The 27,298-nt window shown below is 38.2% G+C and overlaps 1 protein-coding gene across 2 annotated transcripts in view; it reads right to left on the reverse strand.

The window, feature by feature from the left end:
• The window catches only part of TP53I13 (tumor protein p53 inducible protein 13), a 133,966-nt gene that overhangs the window by 40,657 nt on the left and 66,011 nt on the right, over window positions 1–27,298 (reverse strand). For both annotated transcript variants that reach the window (XM_053706159.1, XM_053706158.1), the window contains exon 6: window positions 26,177–26,305. In XM_053706159.1, the coding sequence (XP_053562134.1) occupies window positions 26,177–26,305 (129 nt within the window). The remainder of the gene's footprint in view (window positions 1–26,176; window positions 26,306–27,298) is intronic.

Below are 27,298 nucleotides of genomic sequence, written 5' to 3' on the forward strand. Positions count from 1 at the left end.
AGGGGCTAATTTATCAAAATGTCTCTCCGACATGATCCGCTCAGCAGATCATGTCCAACAGACATCGCTGAATGCAGACAGCATATGCTGTCAGCATTTAACATTGCACAAGTAGTTCTGGTGAAATGTTTGTGCAATGTAGCCCCCTGCAGATTCGCGGCCATTCAGCCGCTAGCAGGGGGTGTCAATCAACCCGATCGTATGAGATCGGGCGGATTGATGTCCGCAGCCTCAGAGGCGGCAGATCAGTTAAGAAGCAGCAGTCTTAAGACCGCTGCTTCATAACTGCTGTTTCTAGCGAGCCTTAAGGCTTGTGCGGAAACAGGGGGCATTCAGCCCTTGATAAATCGGCCCCATGGGCTTTAGTATTAAAGAGACAATGTTCAAAATTGAAATATTCTGCAATTACACAAAACAAGGGTACCACGTGGTCCAGTACAGTCACAATAAAATAATAACAAAAAGGAGAGACTGAAGCTCACATAAGAGGTGCACTTCCAGATGCTTTACATGTAAGTTGGGACTTCACAGCCACTCAGCTGACTTGTAACCCGTGTATGCCGGAACCTGCTCTCTTCACCACAGAAAGTCCATAGATACAATAAGAGAAATATATCTCAAGCATACAGTTAGAAATCCATATTTATCATCATTCCCAAATAAAAACAATGCTATGTATCACTTGATCACTCATAAATCACAATACACACTAGTAAATCGCTAAGTGACAAAAATACCAATGTACAGATAACATTAATATATAAAAATAACGCTAAGACACAAGAGCGGTGTCAGCCATACCCCATCAACACGCCCCTTAAGTCACGACGACACCTTACTCCACCTACAAAGAAACCTTAACAAAAATGTATTATGCTACAGACAAGGAGGTAATTGTCCAAGTTCCGAATGTAATCACAACCTAGAATTTGAGCTATATGTTTGTTTAAAAGAAATATACCTCTTTCACATTAAGTGCACCCACACTCAAATAGGGTGTTCTCAATATTTATATATTAATAAAATCTAAGTTAGTGTGAGAAATGAAGAAATGTTAAGTTTTCCAAGATTTTTCTTTTTGAATATCATAACCCTATTTGTGTCCAACAATGTCCCATGTATAGGTATTTCTGAGATTTCAGGTTGTTACAGGTCTAAATATGGAGCTTGTCCATTAACATGGAAATTTGACACATTGATTTTCTGGGCCTATGTTGCATTTGAGACAGTATGGGAGCCCAGGAATAAAAATGACCCCCATAATGGCAAACCATTTGCAGAAGTAGACAACTCAGGGTTTTGTGAATATCATAATCCTGGCAGGTTTTACTGCAATAGAACCCATATTTGTGTTCATCGATGTCTCACAAGTACAACAATAGTCCCAATGTGCAGGTTTTATGGGGGTTTTCAGAAAGTTACAGGGCCAAATCTGGGTCCTGCCCATTGCTGGGCTTATGTTGTCTTTGAGACAGTATGGCAGCCCAGGAATGAAAATGATCCCCATCATGGCATACCATTTGCAAAAGTAGATAACCCTAGGGTATTCTAAATGGTGTCTTTTGAGTTGTTTTGTGTAGCTAATTTATCATGACCTTAGAGTCACGTAAAAAGGAACAAGCCAAGATCAGGAGATCCATGAAGTCAGGAATGCAGAATAAAACATAATAAATCAAGAACACATATATGTGTGATATGAATCAAAACTTTTAACTTATGGTAAATTCTGAGGCAGTCTGTGATACATAGGCCTCCTAGCTGCACTTTTTCTGGGGTGACATTTTGCCGGCTGTGGGGGGGGGGGTGTCTCTGGACATTCTCTTATTGAAATATGGGAAGTTTAGGGGTCTGGTTAAACAGAATATCTAATTAAATATTTAGTTATGGCTTTTTTGTACTGCACTTATGCATTAAAGACTGCTATCTGCATTACATATATGGCTAATTTTTTGTACCAGATTTTAGTCTTGCACTGAACCAGATATGGTTGTATGTACTGAACAGCTAAATCTACTCCCCCCATATATTTGCTGTACTCAACAATGCACTTTGGTTTTTGGATTTGTGCAGGTTTTCCTCTGACAGACACTGCAGTTTCTGAAACTTCTTTTTAATCGATGTGCTGAAGGGCCAGCACTTCATCTTGGCATTAAGCGGATTTTGTGCCTACATGTTTTTTGCCATGTCAGCTTTTGGGGGAAACCAGTGTGATTTTTGCATACTGGTCCACAGGCTAGTGTTTCAAAATAAAATACATTTTTAAGGTAGCATGTCTGGACTATGGCTAAAGATGTCTGTTAAACTGGGGGGGCTCTGAAGGAAAGATTTACAATCTGCCTTGTAATCTACATTTCTTACTAAGCCATCCAGCATAAAACTGTGCTTCAGAATATAGAAGACACTATGCTGAGCTGGATAATATAACAGAACTTTCCAGGCTGGGCCACTGAGATTTTTTGGCGGCTCCTGGGAAGAGAATTCTTATACCTTGCCAAGACCAAAGTGGGAACCTTCTCACGTTGTGCTGGAAGAGCTTTTGCAGCGGGTAATTCAAGCCAGCAAAGCCAATCCCTTGGCGTCACGTTTAGATTTGTTATCTGAGGGCCTCAACTGGATAAATCTTTCAAGGACAAGTTTGAAGTGTGAGAAAAACAGAAAAGATTTTCTACTCCACATGCTTCAGCGAGTTTGCTTTGAACAGCCGGGTGCAACAAGTTCTAACACTCATGCAATATAGACATGGAATAGGTTAAGACTTAGGATCATATGTGTGCCACTGAACTATATTTGTTGAATTGCCTGTTAATATATTGTTATCTCTTGCTTTATATGTATGCTGATGCCGGTGTGGAGAGTTATGAAGGTCCTAAGGTCTGAAGTATGCATTTACAGTCTGCACATGATAGTTAAAAATCTTTCATCCTGAAATAAGCTAGTAATAACTCAGAGTCCCATTGTAATCGGTATTTCATGCATGTTTATTTATTTAATCCCCCCCCGGTCAAAGTTTGCCTTTGGCAGATATATCTCTAAGAGTAGTTACTCAAATATTCTGATATTCGCCCTAATATATCAAATTATTTCTGCCCAGTGTAAATTAGCCTATATTAAGGAAGGGCCTTGTATAGGGTTAGATTACAAGTGGAGCGCTAACTTGCATGCAAGCGATACGCTTTTTGCACGCAATGGAAATATGCAATACTGTTCATGTAAAATACAGATTTACAATAAAAAGGACATTCTTTATGTGTGAAGAACATTGGAATGTGAATTATTAATATTTCACTGAAATTTTTTTTAAATGTATGGGTAGCTCACTTTTAAATTCTATATGTAAATATGTATATAATTTTGAACAGGTGCTACCTAGAAAAATGAATATAAACACCAACAAAAAGAAAGCTACTTCAAAATAAGATATTAAAGGGATCCCCTGTATGAGTGTTATTTTTAGCATATTAAAGTGTGTTTTGTATTTTTGGCATATTGTTTTTCTCCTTGCTTTCATTTATGTACAGTTGTGCTGTTTATTCTTAGACTTTTAGAAACTTCTCATTTTGAAGTATCTACTTTCTTTTTGTTGGCGTTTATATTTATTTTTCTAGGTAGCACCTGTTCAAAATTATATACATATTTACTAGGGCTGAGTTAGACTAGTCAACTAATCGATTAGTCAATCAGTCTCATTAATCGACTAGTACAACATTAGTCGATTACTGATATATTAAAGTGAAAGTAAACTTATCTCATCAGCTCTGCAGATTTACATAAATGATTAAAAAACATTAGCAGTTTCATTCATGATATTTTTAAATTGTGCACATAAATACCCTTTTCGCCGCATGTAACCGCATATTTTTGTCCTCTTCAATTCAGCCGTCTCTGCTGAGCCACTTTATTTCCTGGTCACGTTGTTTGTATTTACCAATTGACTTTCTGGCCGGCAGACCAGAAAACTACGTCACAGCCTGCTTGCATCGAATGCGCATGCGCGGAGTCCAATAAAAGCAAATTGATGTCAGTCGCGCGTTCACAATTCCCGCATGCGTATTCGAGATGATCATTTGCTGCCAAGATTTTCAGCGTCGCGCATGCGCATTTGGACGCCGTTCGCCGATTAGCGCATGCGCAATAGTTACCAATATCGTGAACGAGCTTTGAAGACTACGTGTAGAGCGGGTGGGACCGCTCTATACGTAATGACTACAAAATCCAGGAAGAGGAGGGTGGGAGGAGTAAAGCCAATAACGGTAGGGAAATAAATAAGGTAAATATAAATGATTAGATCCAAGTAAAAGCAAAAAAAACCTGGCGAAAATGATATATTGAACATATAGAGTATTAGGATATATTGCAATGAGGAATACTTTACTTTCACTTTAAATTTTGCTATATTTTGATAGTCAAAAACAGCCCGTACCCAGCCTACCACCCCGTAGCCTTAGCCTAAGCCTACTACAGATTGCGGATTGTCTCACTTGGCGGCAGTTATGATGATGTGTTATTACTAGGTTTTAAAAATAAATTTAAAAAAAATAACAATTTTACAATTACATTAAAAATATTTTGCATTTAATACCTATTTTCTAGCAAGAGGGGGTAATTTCGACTAGTCAGAAGCAACAGCCCTCGACTAGTCGATTGTAAAAATATTAGTCATGCACACCCCTAATATTTACATATAGAATTTAAAAGTGAGCTACCCATACATTTTAAAAAAAATTCAGTGAAATTAAATAGCTCTGAATAAGTTTGTTCTACCTTAGAGTCTCTGGGTTAGCACCTTTTCTTTATGACTAACGATTGAAGTGAAACTGCAATAGAGGAAAAAACTTTTTTCATAAAACTTAAAACATTGTTAATGCTGTTTTTTTGGGCATTTTGAGATTCCATTGATATGGCGTTTAAACTGTCAGAAGAACGCTGGACCACAGATATAAGTGAAGCTCTTACTCTAACAGGAAATGTACAAATAGAAGGGGAAGACGATGCTATACATGATGTTGTCTCTGCATTCAAACATTATAAGAAAAAAATAACGAAACAGGTTAAAATCAAGTGGGAGCATCAAAGCCTTACTAATTATTTAAAAATGGAAGTAATTCCAAGGGGTCTGAGAATACGTTTAGACCCTCAATTGTGAGGCATTGATGCAGACAATGATTTCATAGTTAAGTAGAATTAAATCTTAACAAAATGTTTGCTTGATTTGATTGCTCTGATAATAGAGGAGGATGGAAAAAAGTTGGAGAATTGTAAAAAAGAGGTAGATGATATATATGAATGTCTGCATAAATTTGAAAGCGATTCTTCATTTGAGAAATTGAACAAGGAAACGCAGAAATTAATTGAAAAATTACAGAGTGACCTTAAAGGGACAGTCTAGTATAAATTAAACTTTAATTATTCAGATAGGACTTTTAATTTTAATCAACTCTCCAATTTACTTTTATCATCAAATTTGCTTTTTTCTCTTGGTATTCTTAGTTTAAACTGAACATAAGTAGGCTCATATGCTAATTTCTAAGCCTGTGAGGGCTGTCTTTTTTTTTTTTAAACATTTATTTATTTCCAACAAAGAGTACAATCAAATAAAGATTCTTCCTTTACATACCCCACAGGGTCAGGTGTAACAATAATAGAAAAGCATCAAACAACATTTTTCCATAGATACATTGACTAACTGAAAAGAAAATACTCTCAAATAGCAGAATTTGTACAAAATGTTGGCTTTTTTTTCCTTTTTCAAAACAAATTAGAACAATATAGATCATACCCACATACTACCTACTCATACACTAAAAAAAAAAGGGGAGGGGGGGGGAAGGGGGCTCTCAAAATTCTCTCTCAATAATTTCAGTCTTTGAATTATCCTGTATCCCACAGACACACTTCACCTTATATTTCTCTATAATTAGTTATCCATGTATATGGAAAAAGATCTAAGGCTACAAAGTCCATAAAAGAGCTTGAGGACAAGAATGGCATCAGGTTAACTTTTTGTATAGCTAAGGGGTATGTTTTAATAATCGGGAGCCAGCCTGCTATAAAAGTTTTTATTCTCTTTTCTGATATAGTTTCTAAATGAACTGACTCATATATGATTTGAGTTTGAATCTCTTGTAGGATCTGAGCTAATCTAGGAACTGAAGTGTCCTTCCAATGTTTGAGAATTTGATGTCTAACAGCTAGTATAATGGTATTTAGAGTGTGGACATAAAAGCCCCTATTGCCGGGAGCATCTAACCAGATTATCTCATCAAGTGACAGGATAATAGTTGACTTGTACTGTATATTAAACCAATATTCTACCTTACGCCATAGTTGTATAATTTTTGGGCAATACCAAAACATATGTAAAATATCAGCCTTGGGTTTATTGCAGCGGGGACAATTCCCGTTGCAGATAGAATAAAACTTAGCTAATCTTAAAGGAGAAATATAATAATTATTAATAAGTTTTAAATGAGATTCTCTCCAACTCCTAGGGATTTCACATTTTTTTACATTTATCAAACTACGTTGAATTTTAGCGAAATCAATTGAAGGGAAAAAGGGAATCCAAGATAGTATCAATTTATCTGAAAGGATTAATGCTTGTTTGGAAAGCATAATATCATACAAAAGAGAAATGGACGGGTTTTCTAATGCAAATTTTTTAAAACATAGATTGATATCCGACCATGCATTCAATTTATTCATGTCCCACTTACGTGTATTAATAAAATGACGGACCTGTAGATAAGCAAAAAAATTGGATCTAGGTAGCTGAAAATGTTGAGAAATAATCCCAAAGGAAATTAATTGCCCGTCTTGAGGCAGGATCTGATAAATATATTTAAGCTCTTTTTCAGCCCACTCTCTAAATACTACTTGTTTAAGCCCGGGAGAAAATTGAGGATTTCCTCTGATCGGTAAAAATACCAAAAATGTATAATCTACTTCCAAGCTTGTACAGCACTTCTGCCAAGCCGCCACAATATTTCTAATGGAAATTAGAGAGAATATCTGCGTTGGTAAAAGATGTATAGGACAATGTAATATCGCTTTCAAGACACAAGGAGAAACCATTTGAGTCTCCATCTCTATAGACGACACTAATTCTTTTTCAACAATCCAATCCATCGCCGTTTTAGCTAGGCAAGCCCAATTATATAATTTAAAGTTGGGAAAAGCAAGGCCTGCTGCTTCAAAGCATTGCATAAGTCTATCTAGAGAAATACGTGATTTCCTGTTATTCCAAATAAATTTGGAACAGCAGGAGTATAATTTGCGCAAATCCTTGTTAAGAATAAAAAGCGGGAGATTCTGAAGGGGATAAAGTAAGCGAGGGAAAATAAATGTCTTTATTAGATTAACACGAGCCGATATGACCTTAAGAAATAATGGCGAGAAGTTCAGCCGATACCAGTTTTTCGGATTTTTATGTAATATTATACCTAAATAAGTTATTGCCTCAACCTCTTTAAATGGATGGTCTTGTAAACTATTTCTGGATTTATTAATCCACATGAGTTCACTTTTATTGAAATTGATTTTATAACCCGCAAATGAACTGAACTCGTCTAGACATTGTAATGTGGTTGGAATTGAATGAGAGGAGTTCTTTAAAAATACCAGTAAATCATCTGCATACAGCAGGATCTTAAGAATATAGGAGCCCATACTGATTCCCTCTAACACATTTCTTAGACGAATAGCTAAGGGTTCCAATGCCAAGTTAAATAAGAGAGGGGACAACGGGCAACCCTGCCTTGTTCCACGTCCTAGAATGATTTTTTGAGATAGCTGACCATTCACAATAAGAAACGAGATTGGATTGGATTTCTATAGATTTTTTGAATAAATTGTAAGAATTGATTCTTAAAGCCAAATTCCTGTAGTACTCTAACTAAATGGGCCCAAGAGATAGCATCAAATGCCTTTTCAGCATCTAAAGAGAGAATCGCACAATCATTTATCAAATTCTTTTTTCCTTTCTCATTTAAATAATGAAAATAATCCAGAAAAGTCACTATTTTCCTTACATTCTTAATGGAAGTCCTAGATCTCATAAAACCGGTTTGATCTGTGTGAATAATATTACCAAGCAATGAAGAGAGCCTGTCAGATATAATGGCCATCAAAAGTTTATAATCTGTGTTCAACACAGATATGGGCCTGTAAGAGGCTGGTTCTTCCGGAACCTTTTTTAAGAATTAACGTAATATTGGCGGCTGAGAAGTAAGAAGAGATGGAACTATCCGACTGGAAGTAGCTGTTAAACAACCTTTCCAATATAGGAATGATTTCTGGGGCTAGTATCCCATAAAATTCTATCGGGAGAGAATCTGGGCCAGGGGCCTTATTTAATCGCATCTTATCTATCATTTTTTTTTATTTCATCTGCCTCAATTGGAGCATTAAGAAATATCAAATCCTCTTCCTGAACTTGAGGTAGCTTTATTTTTGACCCAAATCTATCTTGTGTATATACATTACTATCCTGCTTAGAATATAATTTCTGATAATAAGAAAACAAAACTCTACTAATTTCCATTGATTCCGTATGACATACACCATTTTCTTTCATAGTCAAAATATAATTCTTTTTCTTTCTATTTTTTATTAATTTTGCTAGATGTTTAGTTGAATCTCCATAAAGACCTCTAAATTGACTGTTAAGTTTTGATTCTTCAATATGGGATTTCTGTTCTAAAAAAAGATCTCTTTCTCTTCTCGCCTCCTGGTATTTATTCCACTTACTTATAGAACGCTCCTCAAATAATTTTCTGTAAGCGTTTCTAATGCTATTAGATAACTGGAGTTCTCGAGCCCTAGCCTTTTTCTTACTATTTATTAGATAGCTCATAATTTCACCTCGTAGGACAGCCTTGGCTGCCTCCCAAAAAGTCTCAATTCTATCGAGGAAAGCAATATTATGTGTACAGTAGTCCCTCCATTTCTGCTTAAGCCAATTAGAAAATCTGGGACTATTCAAAAGATATCGTGGAAAATAAAAGGATTGCGTTCTTTTCGAGAAATTAGATGAAGAGGGAAGAGTGAGATAAACTATTGCATGATCGGATATCAATATGTCACCAATTCCTGGACTAGTTTGAACAATTGAAAGAGACTCAGATATTAGAAACAAATCGATCCTAGAAAAGGTTCTATGGGCTATAGATTCACAAGTAAATGTCAAGGAATCAGGGTGTTTAACTCTCCAGATATCGACCAGTTTTAGCTTTGTACAGAATGTTCTAAAATATTTGGCAATTTTTTTATATTCTTTAGCATCTGTATTGCAGAACCTATCTAATTCTGGAAATAGTGTCATATTAAAATCCCCTGCTAAGATGAGATTCTCCCCCACAAATGGAAAGATCTTAATTTTTATTTTTTCCCCAGAAGCTTTTACTGTTTTTATTAGGCCCATACACATTACATAGGACATATACTGCTTGATTGATTTGAATTTGGAGTATGATAGATCTTGCCTCTTGATCTTTCTCTATGTGTAAAATTTTGTAGTCAAGGTCTTTATACAATAAAAACGCTACTCCACATTTCCTGTCTATACTTGCAGCGGCTACATCTTCACCCACCCATTTAATTTTGAGTTTTGCAGCTTCTATGTCAGTAAGATGGGTTTCTTGAATATAGGCAATATCTGGTCTCTTCTTAGCAAGGGTTTTAATTATAAGCTTTCTCTTCCTAGGGGAAGATATACCTCCTACATTCCAAGAACATAAATTTAATCCAGTCATTTCATCCTAACAAAATCTTTTGGCTCAATCATTTCTACTTTTCCTGAAATCTAGATTTACTAACACTCCCATATTCTCCTGAGAGAGGAGAGGAATGGAGATAGAAGAGAAAGAGAAGAGAGAGAGAAGAGAAGGAAAAAAAAAAAAAAAAAAAAAAAAAAAAGGTGAGGGCTGTCTCTTATCACATGCTTTGTAAATCTCTTTTCAACACAAAGAGACAGAAAGTACACGTGGGCCATATAGATAACACTGTTCAGGCACAGAAAGTTATTTAAGATGTAGCACAAAAAAATGCTAAATTTAAGACAATAGATAATAAACAGGCACAGTCATGTGATCAGGGGGCTGGAAGAAGGTTTCTAGATACAAGTTAACCACAGAGGTAAAAAGTATATTAATATAACTGTTGGTTATGCAAAACTGGGGCATGGGTAATAAAGGGATTATCTATCTTTTAAAACAATAACAATTCTATGGTAGACTGTCCCTTTAAATCCCGTAAAAGGAGGAAATTGATAAGCGACCAGGAGACAGAAATAGAATACCAGAAACTATTATGACTCAGGTACAGATAACTCAGATATGGATTCTGATGGAGAAAACTAAAATAATAATAGAAATAACTCACATATGCACCCTTTAGGGGTAGGACCAGATGAGGTAGGAGGAGGAGGAACGGGAGGACAGCCTCAAGAGAGGAGAGACGGAGGGAGAACAGGAGACATCAGGGTCAGTATATGATGACTAGAAACCGGACGAGATACAATTAGAAAATATTAGAGATTCCCTTTTAGGCCCCCCCCCACTCCCCCAAAAATGAATAATAATCTTTCATTATTCCCTTTAAACATTGAACACATTAAAGTACTGGAAAAAGGATTAAGTTTCTGCCACTTGAACAGTCTAGACCTTTTTGAAGTTACCAAAGACTTGCATCTTTTTCGAGAAAACTAGCTTTGAAAAAAAACATAATTTATGCTTACCTCATAAATTTATTTCTCTTGTAGTGTATCCAGTCCACGGATCATCCATTACTTGTGGGATATTCTCCTTCCCAACAGGAAGTTGCAAGAGGATCACCCACAGCAGAGCTGCTATATAGCTCCTCCCCTCACTGCCATATCCAGTCATTCGTCCGAAACAAGCCGAGAAAGGAGAAACCATAGGGTGCAGTGGTGACTGTAGTTTAATTAAAATTTAGACCTGCCTGAAAAGGACAGGGCGGGCCGTGGACTGGATACACTACAAGAGAAATAAATTTATCAGGTAAGCATAAATTATGTTTTCTCTTGTTAAGTGTATCCAGTCCACGGATCATACATTACTTGTGGGATACCAATACCAAAGCTAAAGTACACGGATGATGGGAGGGACAAGGCAGGAACTTAAACGGAAGGAACCACTGCCTGTAGAACCTGTCTCCCAAAAACAGCCTCCGAAGAAGCAAAAGTATCAAATTTGGAAAATTTGGAAAAGGTATGAAGCGAAGACCAAGTCGCAGCCTTGCAAATCTGTTCAACAGAGGCCTCATTTTTAAAGGCCCAGGTGGAAGCCACAGCTCTAGTGTAATGAGCTGTAATCCTTTCAGGAGGCTGCTGTCCAGCAGTCTCATAGGCTAAACGGATTATACTCCGAAGCCAAAAAGAAAGAGAGGTTGCCGAGGCCTTTTGACCTCTCCTCTGTCCAGAGTAAGCAACAAACAGGTTAGATGTTTGACAAAAATCTTTAGTAGCCTGTAAGTAAAACTTCAAGGCACGGACTACGTCTAGATTATGCAAAAGACGTTCCTTCTTTGAAGAAGGATTAGGACATAATGATGGAACAACAATCTCTTGATTGATATTCTAGTTAGAAACCACCTTAGGTAAAAACCCAGGTTTTGTATGCAGAACTACTATATCTGAATGAAAGATCAGATAAGGAGAATCACAGTGTAAGGCAGATAACTCAGAGACTCTTCGAGCCGAGGAAATAGCCATCAGAAAAAGAACTTTCCATGATAGAAGTTTGATATCAATAGAATGAAGGGGTTCAAACGGAACCCCTTGAAGAACTTTAAGAACCAAGTTTAAGCTCCATGGAGGAGCAACAGGTTTAAACACAGGCTTAATTCTAACTAAAGCCTGGCAAAATGCCTGAACGTCTGGAACTTCTGCCAGACGCTTGTGTAAAAGAATAGACAGAGCAGAAATCTGTCCCTTTAAAGAACTAGCTGATAATCCCTTGTCCAAACCCTCTTGGAGGAAGGACAATATCTTAGGAATCCTAACCCTACTCCATGAGTAATTCTTGGAATCACACCAATGAAGATATTTACGCCATATCTTGTGGTAAATTTTCCTGGTGACAGGCTTTCGTGCCTGTATTAAGGTATCAATTACTGACTCGGAGAAGCCACGCTTTGATAGGATCAAGCGTTCAATCTCCATGCAGTCAGTCTCAGAGAAAGTAGATTCGGATGATTGAAAGGACCTTGTATTAGAAGGTCTCATCTCAGAGGCAGAGTCCATGGTGGAAAGGATGACATGTCCACTAGGTCTGCATACCAGGTCCTGCGTGGCCACGCAGGCGCTATCAATATCACTGATGCTCTCTCCTGTTTGATTTTGGCAATCAGACGAGGGAGCAGAGGAAACGGTGGAAACACATAAGCCAGGTTGAAGAACCAAGGCGCTGCTAGAGCATCTATCAGTGCCGATTCTGGGTCCCTGGACCTGGATCCGTAACAAGGAAGCTTGGCGTTCTGGCGAGAAGCCATGAGATCCAATTCTGGTTTGCCCCAACGGAGAACCAATTGAGCAAACACCTCCGGATGGAGTTCCCACTCCTCCGGATGAAAAGTCTGACGACTTAGAAAATCCGCCTCCTAGTTCTCTACACCTGGGATATGGATCGCTGACAGGTGGCAAGAGTGAGTCTCTGCCCAGCGAATTATCTTGGAGACTTCTGACATCGCTAGGGAACTCCTGGTTCCCCCTTGATGGTTGATGTAAGCCACAGTTGTGATGTTGTCCGACTGAAATCTGATGAACCTCAGTGTTTCTAACTGAGGCCAAGCTAGAAGAGCATTGAATATTGCTCTTAACTCCAGAATATTTATTGGGAGGAGTTTCTCCTCCTGAGTCCATGAACCCTGAGCCTTCAGGGAGTTCCAGACTGCACCCCAACCTAGAAGGCTGGCATCTGTTGTTACAATTGTTCAATCTGGTCTGCGAAAGGTCATACCCCTGGACAGATGGACCCGCGATAACCACCAGAGAAGAGAATCTCTGGTTTCCTGATCCAGATTTAGTAGAGGGGACAAATCTGTGTAATCCCCATTCCACTGACTGAGCATGCATAATTGCAGCGGTCTGAGATGCAGGCGCGAAAATGGCACTATGTCCATCGCCGCTACCATTAAGCCGATTACTTCCATGCACTGAGCCACTGTGGGGCGCGGAATGGAGTGAAGAACACGGCAAGCATTTAGAAGTTTTGATAACCTGGACTCCGTCAGGTAAATTTTCATTCCTACAGAATCTATAAGAGTCCCTAGGAAGGAAACCCTTGTGAGGAGATAGAGAACTCTTTTCTTCGTTCACTTTCCACCCATGCGACCTCAGGAATGCCAGAACTATCTCTGTATGAGATTTGGCAATTTGAAAGCTTGACGCCTGTATCAGGATGTCATCTAGGTAAGGAGCCACCGCTATGCCTCGCGGTCTTAGGACCGCCAGAAGTGAGCCCAGAACCTTTGTAAAAATTCTTGGGGCTGTAGCCAACCCGAATGGAAGAGCTACAAATTGGTAATACCTGTCTAGAAAGGCAAACCTCAGGAACCGATGGTGATTCTTGTGAATCGGAATGTGAAGGTAGGCATCCTTTAAGTCCACTGTGGTCATGTACTGACCTTCTTGGATCATGGGTAAAATGGTTCGAATAGTTTTCATCTTGAATGACGGAACTCTGAGGAATTTGTTTAGGATCTTTAGATCCAAAATTGGTCTGAAGGTTCCCTCTTTTTTGGGAACCACAAACAGATTTGAATAAAACCCCTGTCCTTGTTCCGTCCGCGGAACTGGATGGATCACTCCCATTACAAGGAGGTCTTGTACGCAGCTTAGGAATGCCTCTTTCTTTATCTGGTTTGCAGATAATCTTGAAAGGTGAAATCTCCCTTGTGGAGGAGAAGCTTTGAAGTTTTGAAGTCCAGAAGATATCCCTGAGATATGATCTCCAACGCCCAGGGATCCTGAACATCTCTTGCCCACGCCTGGGCGAAGAGAGAGAGTCTGCCCCCTACTAGATCCGTTGTCGGATAGGGGGCCGCTCCTTCATGCTGTCTTAGAGGCAGCAGCAGGCTTTCTGGCCTGCTTGTCCTTGTTCCAGGACTGGTTAGGTTTCCAGGCCTGTTTGGATTGAGCAAACGTTCCCTCTTGTTTTGAAGCAGAGGAAGTTGATGCTGCACCTGCCTTGAAATTTCGAAAGGCACGAAAATTAGACGGTTTGGCCCTGTCCTGAGGAAGGGTATGACCCTTACCTCCAGTAATGTCAGCAATAATTTCTTTCAAACCAGGCCCGAAAAAGGTCTGCCCCTTGAAAGGAATGTTGAGTAATTTAGACTTTGAAGTCACATCAGCTGACCAGGATTTGAGCCATAGCGCCCTATGCGCCTGGATGGCGAATCCGGAATTCTTAGCCGTTAGTTTAGTCAAATGAACAATGGCATCAGAAACAAATGAGTTAGCTAGCTTAAGTGTTCTAAGCTTGTCAATAATTTCAGTCAATGGAGCTGTATGGATGGCCTCTTCCAGGGCCTCAAACCACAACGCCGCTGCCGCAGCAGTGACAGGCGCAATGCATGCAAGGGGCTGTAAAATAAAACCTTGTTGAATAAACATTTTCTTAAGGTAACCCTCCAATTTTTTATCCATTGGATCTGAAAAAGCACAACTGTCCTCAACCGGGATAGTGGTACGCTTTGCTAAAATAGAAACTGCTCCCTCCACCTTAGGGACTGTCTGCCATAAGTCCTGTGTAGTGGCATCTATTGGAAACATTTTTCTAAATATAGGAGGTGGGGAAAAGGGCACACCGGGTCTATCCCACTCCTTACTAATAATTTCTGTAAGCCTTTTAGGTATTGGAAAAACATCAGTACTCACCGGCACTGCATAGTATTTATCCAGTCTACACAATTTCTCTGGCACTGCAATTGTGTCACAGTCATTCAGAGCAGCTAATACCTCCCCAAGCAATACACGGAGGTTCTCAAGCTTAAATTTAAAATTAGAAATCTCTGAATCAGGTCTCCCCGATTCAGAGACGTCACCCACAGACTGAAGCTCTCCGTCCTCAGGTTCTGCATATTGTGACGCAGAATCAGACATGGCTCTAACAGCATCTACGTGCTCTGTATCTCGTCTAACCCCAGAGCTATCGCGCTTGCCTCTCAATTCAGGCAATCTGGATAATACCTCTGACAGGGTATTATTCATGATTGCAGCCATGTCCTGCAAAGTAATCGCTATGGGCGTCCCTGATGTACTTGGCGCCATATTAGTGTGCGTCCCTTGAGCGGGAGGCGAAGGGTCAGACACGTGGGGAGGGTTAGTTGGCATAACTTCCCCCTCGACAGACCCCTCTGGTGACAATTCTTTTATAGATAAAGACTGATCTTAACTGTTTAAGGTGAAATCAATACATTTAGTACACATTCTCCTATGGGGCTCCACCATGGCTTTTAAACATAATGAACAAGTAGTGTCCTCTGTGTCAGACATGTTTGTACAGACTAGCAATGAGACTAGCAAGCTTGGAAAACACTTTAAACCAAGTTAACAAGCAATATAAAAAACGTTACTGTGCCTTTAAGAGAAACAAATTTTTACAAAATTTGAAATAACAGTGAAAAAAGGCAGTTACACTAACGAAATTTTTACAGTGTATGTAACAAGTTAGCAGAGCATTGCACCCACTTGCAAATGGATGATTAACCCCTTAATACCAAAAACGGAATAATAAATGACAAAAACGTTTTTAAACACAGTCACAACAACTGCCACAGGTTTACTGTGGTTGTTACCCTCCTCAAACACGACTTTTGAAGCCTTTTGAGCCCTTCAGAGATGTCCTGTATCATGCAGAAGGAAGCCGAGTGTCTCTGTCTGCAATTCTAGCTGCGCAGAAAAGCGCTAAAATAGGCCCCTCCCACTCCTATTACAGCAGTGGAAAGCCTCAGGAAACTGTTTCTAGGCAAAAATCAAGCCAGCCATGTGGAAAAAACTAGGCCCCAATAAGTTTTGTCACAAAACATATATAAAAACGATTAACATGCCATTTTTATAAGAGTATGTATTTCTGTTAATAAGCCTGATACCAGTCGCTATTAAATCACTGCATTTAGGCTTAACTTACATTAATCCGGTATCAGCAGCATTTTTCTAGCAAATTCCATCCCTAGAAATATGTTAACTGCACATACCTTATTGCAGGAAAACCTGCACGCCATTCCCCCTCTGAAGTTACCTCACTCCTCAGAATATGTGAGAACGGCAGCGGATCTTAGTTACTTCTGCTAAGATCATAGAAATCACAGGCAGATTCTTCTTCTAATGCTGCCCGAGATAAAACAGTACACTCCGGTACCATTTAAAAATAACTAACTTTTGATTGAAGTTAATACACCACTCTCCTCTTACTACCTCCATCTTTGTTGAGAGTTGCAAGAGAATGACTGGGTATGGCAGTGAGGGGAGGAGCTATATAGCAGCTCTGCTGGGGTGATCCTCTTGCAACTTCCTGTTGGGAAGGAGAATATCCCACAAGTAATGGATGATCCGTGGACTGGATACACTTAACAAGAGAAATTATGACACCAAAAGTCCAAATTGATCTAGCCTGTCATAAGGAGAGGGAAACTTTGGATTGCTTAGAAACTCTATTTGAACAGAATGATGAGATTACTGATATTCTTCCAAAAACAGACTTAAAGAAAAAAAAAAAAAACGACATACATGCCCTCTTTTTCCTCCATTCCTAATATTTCCGTTTTTGTACAAAATGTATAACATGATTTGGCACAAATACACACTACAGGGATTGTAAATGATAATCTCACTAAAAAAAGAGCGTCAGGCCCTTCAAGAACTTATGAGTCATAAAGAATTGGTCATAAAACCGGCCGATAAAGGAGGCAATGTAGTTATTATTAACCAAGAATATTATATCAAAGAAGCAATGCGACAATTACTGGACAAGAATTCAGTTTCTTATATAATCATAAACCTAAAATACCTATTTTCTACTGGATTCCAAAGTTACATAAATCCATTAAGAATCCACCAGGACGCCCCATCCTTTCTGGGATGGGGGGTCCGACTGAAGGAATCAGTAACTATGTTGACAAATTCTTGCAGCCATTTATAAATGAACTAATTTATAAATGAACTATGCACATTTGTGCAAGACTCTACAGATGTGATTAAAAAACTTGATGGGATCAAGGTTACCGAAAAGACTATTCTAGTCTCTTTGGACGTTGAGTCCCTGAATTCCTCTATCCCCCATTCCGTTGGACTTACAACATGTGAAAACGTCCTAAACACTAGAGGTTTAGGCTATAGGAAACACACCCAATTTATAGTCCAACTACTAAAATTTGTCCAACTACTAAAAACAATATTTTTTATTTTTGACGGTAAACGCTTTAAACAAAAACAAGGAACAGCAATGGGGGCTACATGTGCCCCAACATATGCATGCTTACATTTAGGTGGATGGGAAAACCAGGTGGTTTTTGGTGAACATGCTGACATAATTGAGGCACATGTAGCCCTCTGGATAAGATATGTGGATGATATCTTGCTCCTCTGGGATGGTACAGAAGATGAGTTGCTTCATTTTGTTTCCCTTTTAAACTGTAATGACTAACATTTTTTTTAACATGCAGTCATGACTACAATCTAATTAACTTTCTTGATCTAAAAATTTGTAAAAAAGAAGGGAAAATTGAAACTGAAGTTTTTCGTAAGCCCACTGCAACTAATAGCCTCCTTTTGGGATCAAGTCACCACCCTGAAAATTTAAAGAAGGGGATACCCTATGGGCAATTTTTGCGCCTACGCAGAATTTGCTCCAAGGACTCTGTATTTAAAAAAACAAGCAAAAGATATGGCGACTCGTTTCCATGAGAGAGGCTATTCCAAAAGGAGTGTTAAAAGAGCTCTTTTTAGAGCATCACAGCAACAAAGGAAAGATCTTCTGTACCAAACTAAAGGAAAAGATTTTGAGGGGACTAAAATTAGATTCTTCACTAAGTATAATGCCCACTGGAACAAAGTTAAAACTATTTTAAACAGTAATTGGCATTTGCTTTCTAATGACTCTAACCTCCATGAATATGTGGGAGACTACCCACTTATGACGGCAAGGAGACCTTATAATCTTAAAGATCTCCTTGTAAGGAGTGACTTACAAGTTCCTACATGTAATTGGTTAGAACTTAACGCCCAAAAAATAACTGGTAGTTCTCCCTGTAGTCACTGTGTTTGCTGTCAATTCATGCAGAGAGCTAAAACATTCAAAACAAAATACTTTGACTACATATAGGATTAAGTCCTTTATAAAACTGTTCCACCAAAGGAGTTATATATCTTTTATATTGTTCCTGTAAATATTTCTATGTGGGAAAAACATTTAGAGAATTTCGTTCTCGAATTACAGAGCATAGGGACGATATAAAAGATTTTAACATCGACAGCCCGGTAGCTAGACATTTTGCCCAATTTCATAAATTAAAAACGGATGACCTCCGTTTTATTGGAATAGAATCAGTCAAATTAAGTACACGAGGGGGTGACATTGATAAAACCCTATTCCAGAAGGAAACAAGATGGATATACAAATTAGACACACTATCCCCAAATGGCTTAAATGAAAAATTAGAATTTGCATCCTTCTTGGGTTGAACTTCTAGTTATGTTGCATTTTCCATTTTTCCCCTTCTATTTGTCACTCCATTTTTCTTCTTTTAATGGAATCTCATTAGTCTGAACTTATTCTCTCTCTCTCTCTCTATCTTTTAACAACTTCTTATTGAAGTTCTGTAGCACTTTATCTAGCTAAATTAAATATGATGTATATGCATACACTAAAAATGAATATAAGAGTATTATAAAATTCTTAAATTAAATTATTTTATTAGCATCTAGTGGTTGGTTGAAGTGTGTGTGTGTTTTTAACCGATGTATTTATATAGTTAGTATTTATGATAAGAATTGCCATTTAGGTTACATAAAATGCCTCATCAAATATATTTATCATTCTTGTGAATATGTTACTATTGAACATCTAATAACAAGTGGAATTGCTATAAGGATTTGCAATGATTGACAAAAAAAATCAAAATTAATTGATTAATAAGGATATGACTGCATGATGCCTGTATCCAATATAAAGGCATAGTTTCCTAGATGACGTCAGCAACCGGAAGAAGCTCCATGCTGCAACATACGAAGGATTGAAACGAGCGATTTGACTCGTCGGTGCTTAGCAGCTTGTCTTCTACATGGGATCCCCCCATGCCCAGGATCACCCCGGAAGACAGCACATTCAGGTAGTAGTGAAGTTAGGAGGAGCGTTCGCGTAAAAGATACATGTAAAGCTTGTTGAGTGTTTTCGTTGGAGGACACTTCAACGGTGGTCACACTTCTTGATACGCGTAGGTATACGGCTCCTCCTTTCCATGCTTACGTGTTTCATACTTCTGTGTGGGGATGATGCCTGGTTCACCTGGCTTTGTGGCATCTTTGGATTTATAACTTATTCATCATACATTGCTTGCCTTATTAACTTTGGATTACCAATATACAAGTAAATAACATTTCAAATTGGATCAGTTAATTTCATCGTATTCCTCTCCTTGGTGCACCAGACTATCTTAAAGGGCCACTAAACCCAAAATCTTTCTTTCATGATTCAGATAGAACATACAAATTTAAACAACATTACAATTTACTTCCATTATTTATTTTGCTTCATTTTTTAGATATCCTTATTTGAAGAAAAAGCAATGCACATGGGTGAGCCAATCACATGAGGCTTCTATGTGCAGCAACCAATCAGCAGCTACTAGGCATATCTAGATATGGTTTTCAGCAAAGAATATCAAGAGAATAAAACAAATTAGATAATAGAAGTAAATTAGAAAGATGTTTAAAAATGCATTATCTTTCTACATCATGAAAGAAAAAAATGTGGGTATCATGGCCCTTTAAGCCGGCCTTATTTGTGTGATATTAAAGGGATCCCTTGTAGGAGTGTGATTTTTAGCAAATTAAAGTGTGTTTTGTATTTTTGGCATATTGTTTTTCTCCTTGCTTTCATTTATGTACAGTTGCGCTGTTTATTCCTAGACTTTTTGAAACTTCTTATTTTGAAGTATCTACTTTCTTTTTGTTGGTGTTTATATTAATATTTCATGTCCGGTTTAGTGCACTTGAATAAAACGCGATCGGGTTAGTGCGCAAGTTTGTTTGGGGGGGTTCTGTATGCATATTATTTCAAAACTGTAATATACATTAGTGAATTTCAATTTTGAATAGAAGCATTTTCACAATGTATAAATCTATTAGCAAAATGCTTCTAGTAAAATCTATTACTATCCTTTGGACATTTGCACATATGCTGTACATGCCCCGTGTACCAATATTCAAACACCATATCTGTTTTTAGAGGTCAGTAGCAGCTTGTGCAATGCAAATGTAAGAATTGCTAAAGGATAAAAAGCTCTCAGCTTGCACAGGGAACACAAGACGCCTGAAGCATACCTACAATTGGGGATAAATCTTACTAGGAGCATTCTTTGCCAATATTGCAAAAATACTTAAATACAACATTAAAAGCTACTCACACACAATTCAATTTGACCAATATCTCATCTCTTTAAGAGCACAACAAATAAAATAACCCCCAAAGGCCAGCTGCAGCTCTCAAGAAAGGACTATTCAACTATAGAGATTAAGATCTTTTAAATTTAAAGGGACATGAAACCCAACATTTTCTTTTATGATTCAGATAGAGAATACAATAAAAAAAAAAAAAAAGTTTCAAATGTACTTGTATTATACAATTTGCCTTGTTCTCATGTTATTTTTTGTTGAAGAGATATCTAGATAGGTAGCATGCAAATGTCTGGAGCACTACATGACAGGAAATAGTGCTGCCATCTAGTGCTCTTCCAAATGTATAACATTCTTGTAAAACTGCTGCCATATTGTACTGCAGGCACATGCACACTCCTGAAATTACCTTCCTGCTTGCTTTTCAACAAAGGATAACAAGAAAATTTAGTAACAGAAGTACTTTGGAAAGTTATTTAAAACTGCATGTTCAGGGCGTGTCCAACTAGCGAACCTAAACGGTCACACTTTTTGGAGCTCTGGCTGATTAGCCTTAAAGGGACATGAAACCTACATTTTTCTTTCATGATTTAGAAAGAGCATGCAGTTTTAAACAACTTTCTAATTTATTTCTATTATCTAATTTGCTTCATTCTCTTGCTATTCTTTGCTGAAAAGCATATCTAGATAGGCTCAGTAGCTGCTGATTGGTGGCTGCACATAGATGCCTTGCGTGATTGGCTCACCCATGTGCATAGCTATTTCTTCAACAAAGGATATCTAAAGAATGAAGCAAATTAGATAATAGAAGTAAATTGGAATGTTGTTTAAAAATGTATACTCTATCTGAATCATGAAAGAAAATCTTTGGGTTTAGTGTCCCTTTAAAGCTGACAAAATTAGGCTACATCCCACAGCTACTATACAGACACTGAATAAAATATAACATTTCTAAGCTCTACACAGAGCTAATTGCAACTTTAGCGGCTGTATTATTGAAACTCGAACTCCAGAATGGACATCTAGGGCCTAGAACGGTGGCTCACTACAGGCGGCGCTACCCCCCTCGGTTCATCTGAGGTACATTGGCCTTAACTGGGCATAAAACTCCTCTACTAATTTTAGCACACAAGGAAAGACCAACAAGATAACTCATATCGATATCTCGGGAGGAAGCGAGACAGCTAATGGGAGCCCAGATCTCCGATCACGCCACTGTAATAATTCCAGAAATGGAGGCCATGGCGGGAACACAATCTACAAATCTTAGAACACTGCTTCAGCAAACTTGATCGCCAGAGCTCCAGCAGACTACCTACTAAAAAAATGTAATAACGGCAGCATGGATCTTTGTCCTGATAACAAAAAGGTTACATTTTTCACTAATGACACCATCTCTCCCTGTAAGGAAAAAAAGATACTTGCTGAACACACAAGGTGTCAACATTAGGGGGTGCATGGAGAAAAAAAAATGGATATATTAGTTAGTATATAATATAATATCTAGTGATTAGTTAAAAATATATGGGTTTCTTATAATTGATCCTACTAACCTGCATGAATGGATTAACCAAACACTATACACTATTGGCTATAAAATACAGATAATATTGCTCATATAGCATGTATTATAAAACAATATTGTGGTATATATCAGCACAGATGATACTATTGTCTCTTATCTGTTCATGATGTCAAGGGTATATATGTCCTCTTGATATTGATATTCCTCCTGTGTTGTTCAAATAGTAGATCTTGTGTTAATCACACCCAATCTGGAGTCAGCTCTTTGCCAGGCACACGGGCAGAATACAAATTTTCTGTGAACAAAATCACAAAACAAAGACGCCTCCTAGAGTGATACAGTAGGTGATAAATGGATGGTATATATGCCAAATAAATACTCACAAATGGAGCAGCACCCAATTGTGCTAAATGGGGCAGACTGGAAACACGCAGTGTCCCAGCTCACTGTAACAGCATTTGTACCGGTATCCCCAGTGGATCAAAAAAAGCACAGACTCTCAGTAAAAAATTAAATACCCACAATTTAATGGTATATAAAAATCAGATGTCAACCATATGACTCGGACATAAAAAAAGTACAGAATGCTACGCGTTTCTCAGACAGCTGTCTTCCTGTAAGAAAGCCAGCGAGAAATATCAAGCGGGATTCCTATGCCGAATAAACATCTCAGAGATTCAGCAAGAGAAAGAGCAGATAAACAGGTTAACACCACCTCTCTCAACAGGCTTACCGGCCAAAAATATAGATCTGATGGGCATCCAAACACTTCAATGGGAGGGCAATCCTAACTGTACATAACAGCCGCACAAAAACCTACATAATACTATTGGGCCCTATCCGAATATAGATCAGAACTTCACAGCTCCACCTACACAGCCCGCACTTAGAGGAGACTCTCAAACCCCAGTTATAGAAATGATTCCCAAGATCATACCAAAGGATTCCAAACAAAGAGGACATCCTATATCTTACCACTTTCAGAACACCCCATTTGGCATAAAAGATGCAATACAAGATCCTCCTGCCTTATCGTGTATAACCCTGGTTGGAAGTAAACAGATCGCTCTCCCCTGGTCTGCTATCGACATGGGACTTCTTCTATACAGAACTCTGGCTGGAACGTGCATAGACAAATTGGGAGCGCTTTCCCACTGATAAACCTCCTTCAGCGCTAACCTGAACATTGTCCCACTTCTTAAAACTGAACTCCCAGACACAGCTCTTATTGAAACAATGTTGTGCCTTTATTCCTATAATGTATATGCAGTTGCATTTGTTAGTATGCCTAAGTCAAGGTAGCTGGGCAGGCAATACCGTAAGAGACACGATCTTATCAATGATTAAAATGTTAATGTTCCTTGTACCTCTTCTAGCTTAAAGGGACATTATACACTCATTTTTTCTTTGCATAAATGTTTTGTAGATCTATTTATATAGCCCATAAAGTTTTGTTTTGTTTTTTTTCTTTTAAATGTATAGTTTTGCTTATTTTTAAATAAAATTGCTCTGATTTTCAGACTCCTAACCAAGCCCCAAAGTTTTAGGAGAATACCGTCAGATACCTACTCCAGCTTGCTCCTATTTGTGTAAAGGGTCTTTTCATATGCAAAAGAAGGGGGAGGGTCTTATTTCCCACTTGCAGTGGGCTTTCTAACTGCCTTTTCAACAGAGCTAAACTGAGAGCTTCTAAGTAAGTTTTTAAACAGTTTTATACTGGATTTTTATATCAGTATCTGTGCATCTTATTCTTTATAGTAGTGTCTATTACATGCAGTTATACGAAAATGGGTGTATACTGTTTCTTTAAGGTTTTAGTTTTTTAGCACAACGTACACTGATTTCTAGCAGTTTGTTTATTAAATCATCGCTAGTACTGTGGCCTCATATGACTCACATCTGGATTTACCTCTCTTAGTCAGCGGCCGAGGCTATGAGAAAGACACCCTCTTACCACTTAATAAGCCATCAAATATTTTTAACACTGCTATACTGTATTATTTATAAGCTAAACTTTGTGTTAATGAGACAGGTACCCTGGTAGTCTTACATATTCAACAAGGAAAGTCATGACATTACTCCCCAGTTTCAAGTTATGTTGTTATACTGTTGTAAGGTTGTTATGTCAACTCCATATAGACGCTTACTTGTTACTACCTACTGTTATTTGCCTTCTGCTTGAACAATGTCACTGAAAGAAGCTCTCAAATATAAGTTACAGCGAATACTTATATCTACATACATAACTTAATTTGCCCAATAGTTAGTAGAGGGGAATTTAACACATTTAATATATTGCACAATATACTTCCATGGACATTAAGAAATATTATATGAGACTGTCCTCCCCTAACATGTTCAGATTATAAAACCAAGATACAAACTAGTTATCTATCTATTGGGTACTTATAGAGCGCAAACTAATCACCCGTGAGGGTCTCAAGGCGCTAAGGGAAAGAGGAGGGGGGGTGATTGGCGTTCAGTCGAAGAGCCAGGTTTTGAGGTCCTTTCTGAACTTTGTAAGGGAGGTGGATTGTCTGTTTTCACCTCTTAGCCAATATAGCAGTGCAGTAAATCTGGCTCCCATGGGCGCCAAGCCAGATTTACCGCACAGCTATTGGCTAAGAGGTGAAAACGTCACCTCTTAGCCAAAAATCTTTTTAGCCGTGGGCTGCTGTAGGAGCTAAGAGCGGCGATCGATTGAATCAAATAAAGTTGCTTTCTACATGAAGTATCTTATACTTCATGAATGAAAGTGCCCTTTATTTGTTTCAATAGTAAATACTAGCGTTTGTAAAACGCTAGGATTTACTTTCACTTTAAATAAAAAATACAAATCTTGATCAGCTGTATTTTCTTTATAATTTTAATAACTTTGGATGCACCAATCCACTTTTATCTAAGAGATCATTTCAATATGTATTCGATATTCAAGTAAAATGTAAACATCTTTTACAGGTAAAAAAGATTGACGTTTAATCGCTGCAGTTTCATATGCATAACAGAAAACAAGTTAACTTTACCTTTAAAGTGTATGAGCATAGACAATTGTCTTGTAGGTATGATGGTCTTAATAAATGAATTGTGTATATTGTTAAATTGTTTAAGTGTTGCACATAATTAGAAGAAAAAAAAACTTCAGTTTAAAGGGACAGTCTAGTCAAAACTAAACTTTCATGATTCAGATAGAGCATTCAAATGTTAAGCACCTTTCTAATTTACTCCTACTATCAATTTTTCTTTGTATCTTTATTTGAAAAGGCTGCAATGCAAGTTTAGGATCTGGCCCATTTTTGGTTCAGCCCCCTGGGTAGCGCATGCTGATTGGTGGCTACATTTAGACACCAATCAGCAAGCGCTACCCAGGTGCTAAACCAAAAATGGGCCGTCTCCTAAGCTTACATTCTTGCTTTTTCAAATGAAGATACCAAGAGAACAAAGAAAAACTGATAAAAGGAGTAAATTAGAAAGTTGTTTAAAATGAAATGCTCTATCTGAATCGTGAAAGTTTAATTTTGACTAGACTATCCCTTTAACACACAAATTGTTTTGCTGGTGAATGTATTCTGTTGGAAAGGTATCAAAAACTTAAAAAGGGATACGAAACCCAAAAAGAAAACTTTTGTTATTCAGGCAGAGCATACGATTTTTAAAAATGTTTCTAATTTACTGCCATTATCAAATTTTATTTGTTCCTATGGTATTCTTTGTTGAAGAGATACCTAGGTAGGCGTCTAGCGCACTACATGGCAGGAAATAGTGCTGCCATGTAGTGCTCTTGCAAGTGGATAATCTTGCAAATCTGCGATATAGTGATCCAAACATGTGCACACGCCTAAGCTTATGTCCCTTTGATAATAGAAGTAACTTAGAAAGTGGTTTTAAATTCCATGCTCTATCTGAATCATGAAATAAAATGTTGGGATGCATGTCCCTTTAACAGACCATATAAAGCCTTTAGTAATCAAAAAGAATTCAAGACAATTGTACATCAAGATGCGAGAATGAAGGTAACATACCCGCTGTCTGGAAAGATTCCCGAAAGGGGTTATAATGTGCTTGTACATGCAAGCTCGTGCCACAAGAGACAAGGCTTCCTTCAGTTGTGGGTGCACACAGGGGTGATACAGGAAGGCAACTCCACCATGCTGTAACAGGAATCAACAGCATCATTATAATGCTCCATACTTTTTACACATGCTGAACTGATTTATACTAACAATAAATAGATGTAATCATCCTCAAAGTAAAGTCAAACATAGTGCTGGTGGGGTATGAGGTCTTGTGTGTGTCTGAGTGTCTCCTACTCCCACATATACATTTTCCCTTCCATCAAACTTTAAATCCTGTACAGCCAAACTAGGATCTATTTAAAGAACCAGTAAATAAAGTAGATTTGCATAATCAACAAATGCAATAGCACTTAGGCCCCGACCTGACGGTCTATTGAGATATTCTAAGAAAAACAGAATTTATGTTTACCTGATAAATTACTTTCTCCAACGGTGTGTCCGGTCCACGGCGTCATCCTTACTTGTGGGATATTCTCTTCCCCAACAGGAAATGGCAAAGAGCCCAGCAAAGCTGGTCACATGATCCCTCCTAGGCTCCGCCTACCCCAGTCATTCGACCGACGTTAAGGAGGAATATTTGCATAGGAGAAACCATATGTTACCGTGGTGACTGTAGTTAAAGAAAATAAATTATCAGACCTGATTAAAAAAAAACCAGGGCGGGCCGTGGACCGGACACACCGTTGGAGAAAGTAATTTATCAGGTAAACATAAATTCTGTTTTCTCCAACATAGGTGTGTCCGGTCCACGGCGTCATCCTTACTTGTGGGAACCAATACCAAAGCTTTAGGACACGGATGAAGGGAGGGAGCAAATCAGGTCACCTAAATGGAAGGCACCACGGCTTGCAAAACCTTTCTCCCAAAAATAGCCTCAGAAGAAGCAAAAGTATCAAATTTGTAAAATTTAGAAAAAGTGTGCAGTGAAGACCAAGTCGCTGCCTTACATATCTGATCAACAGAAGCCTCGTTCTTGAAGGCCCATGTGGAAGCCACAGCCCTAGTGGAGTGAGCTGTGATTCTTTCAGGAGGCTGCCGTCCGGCAGTCTCATAAGCCAATCGGATAAT

Source organism: Bombina bombina, chromosome 3 (assembly GCF_027579735.1).
Source record: "Bombina bombina isolate aBomBom1 chromosome 3, aBomBom1.pri, whole genome shotgun sequence".
Lineage (NCBI taxonomy): Eukaryota > Metazoa > Chordata > Amphibia > Anura > Bombinatoridae > Bombina > Bombina bombina.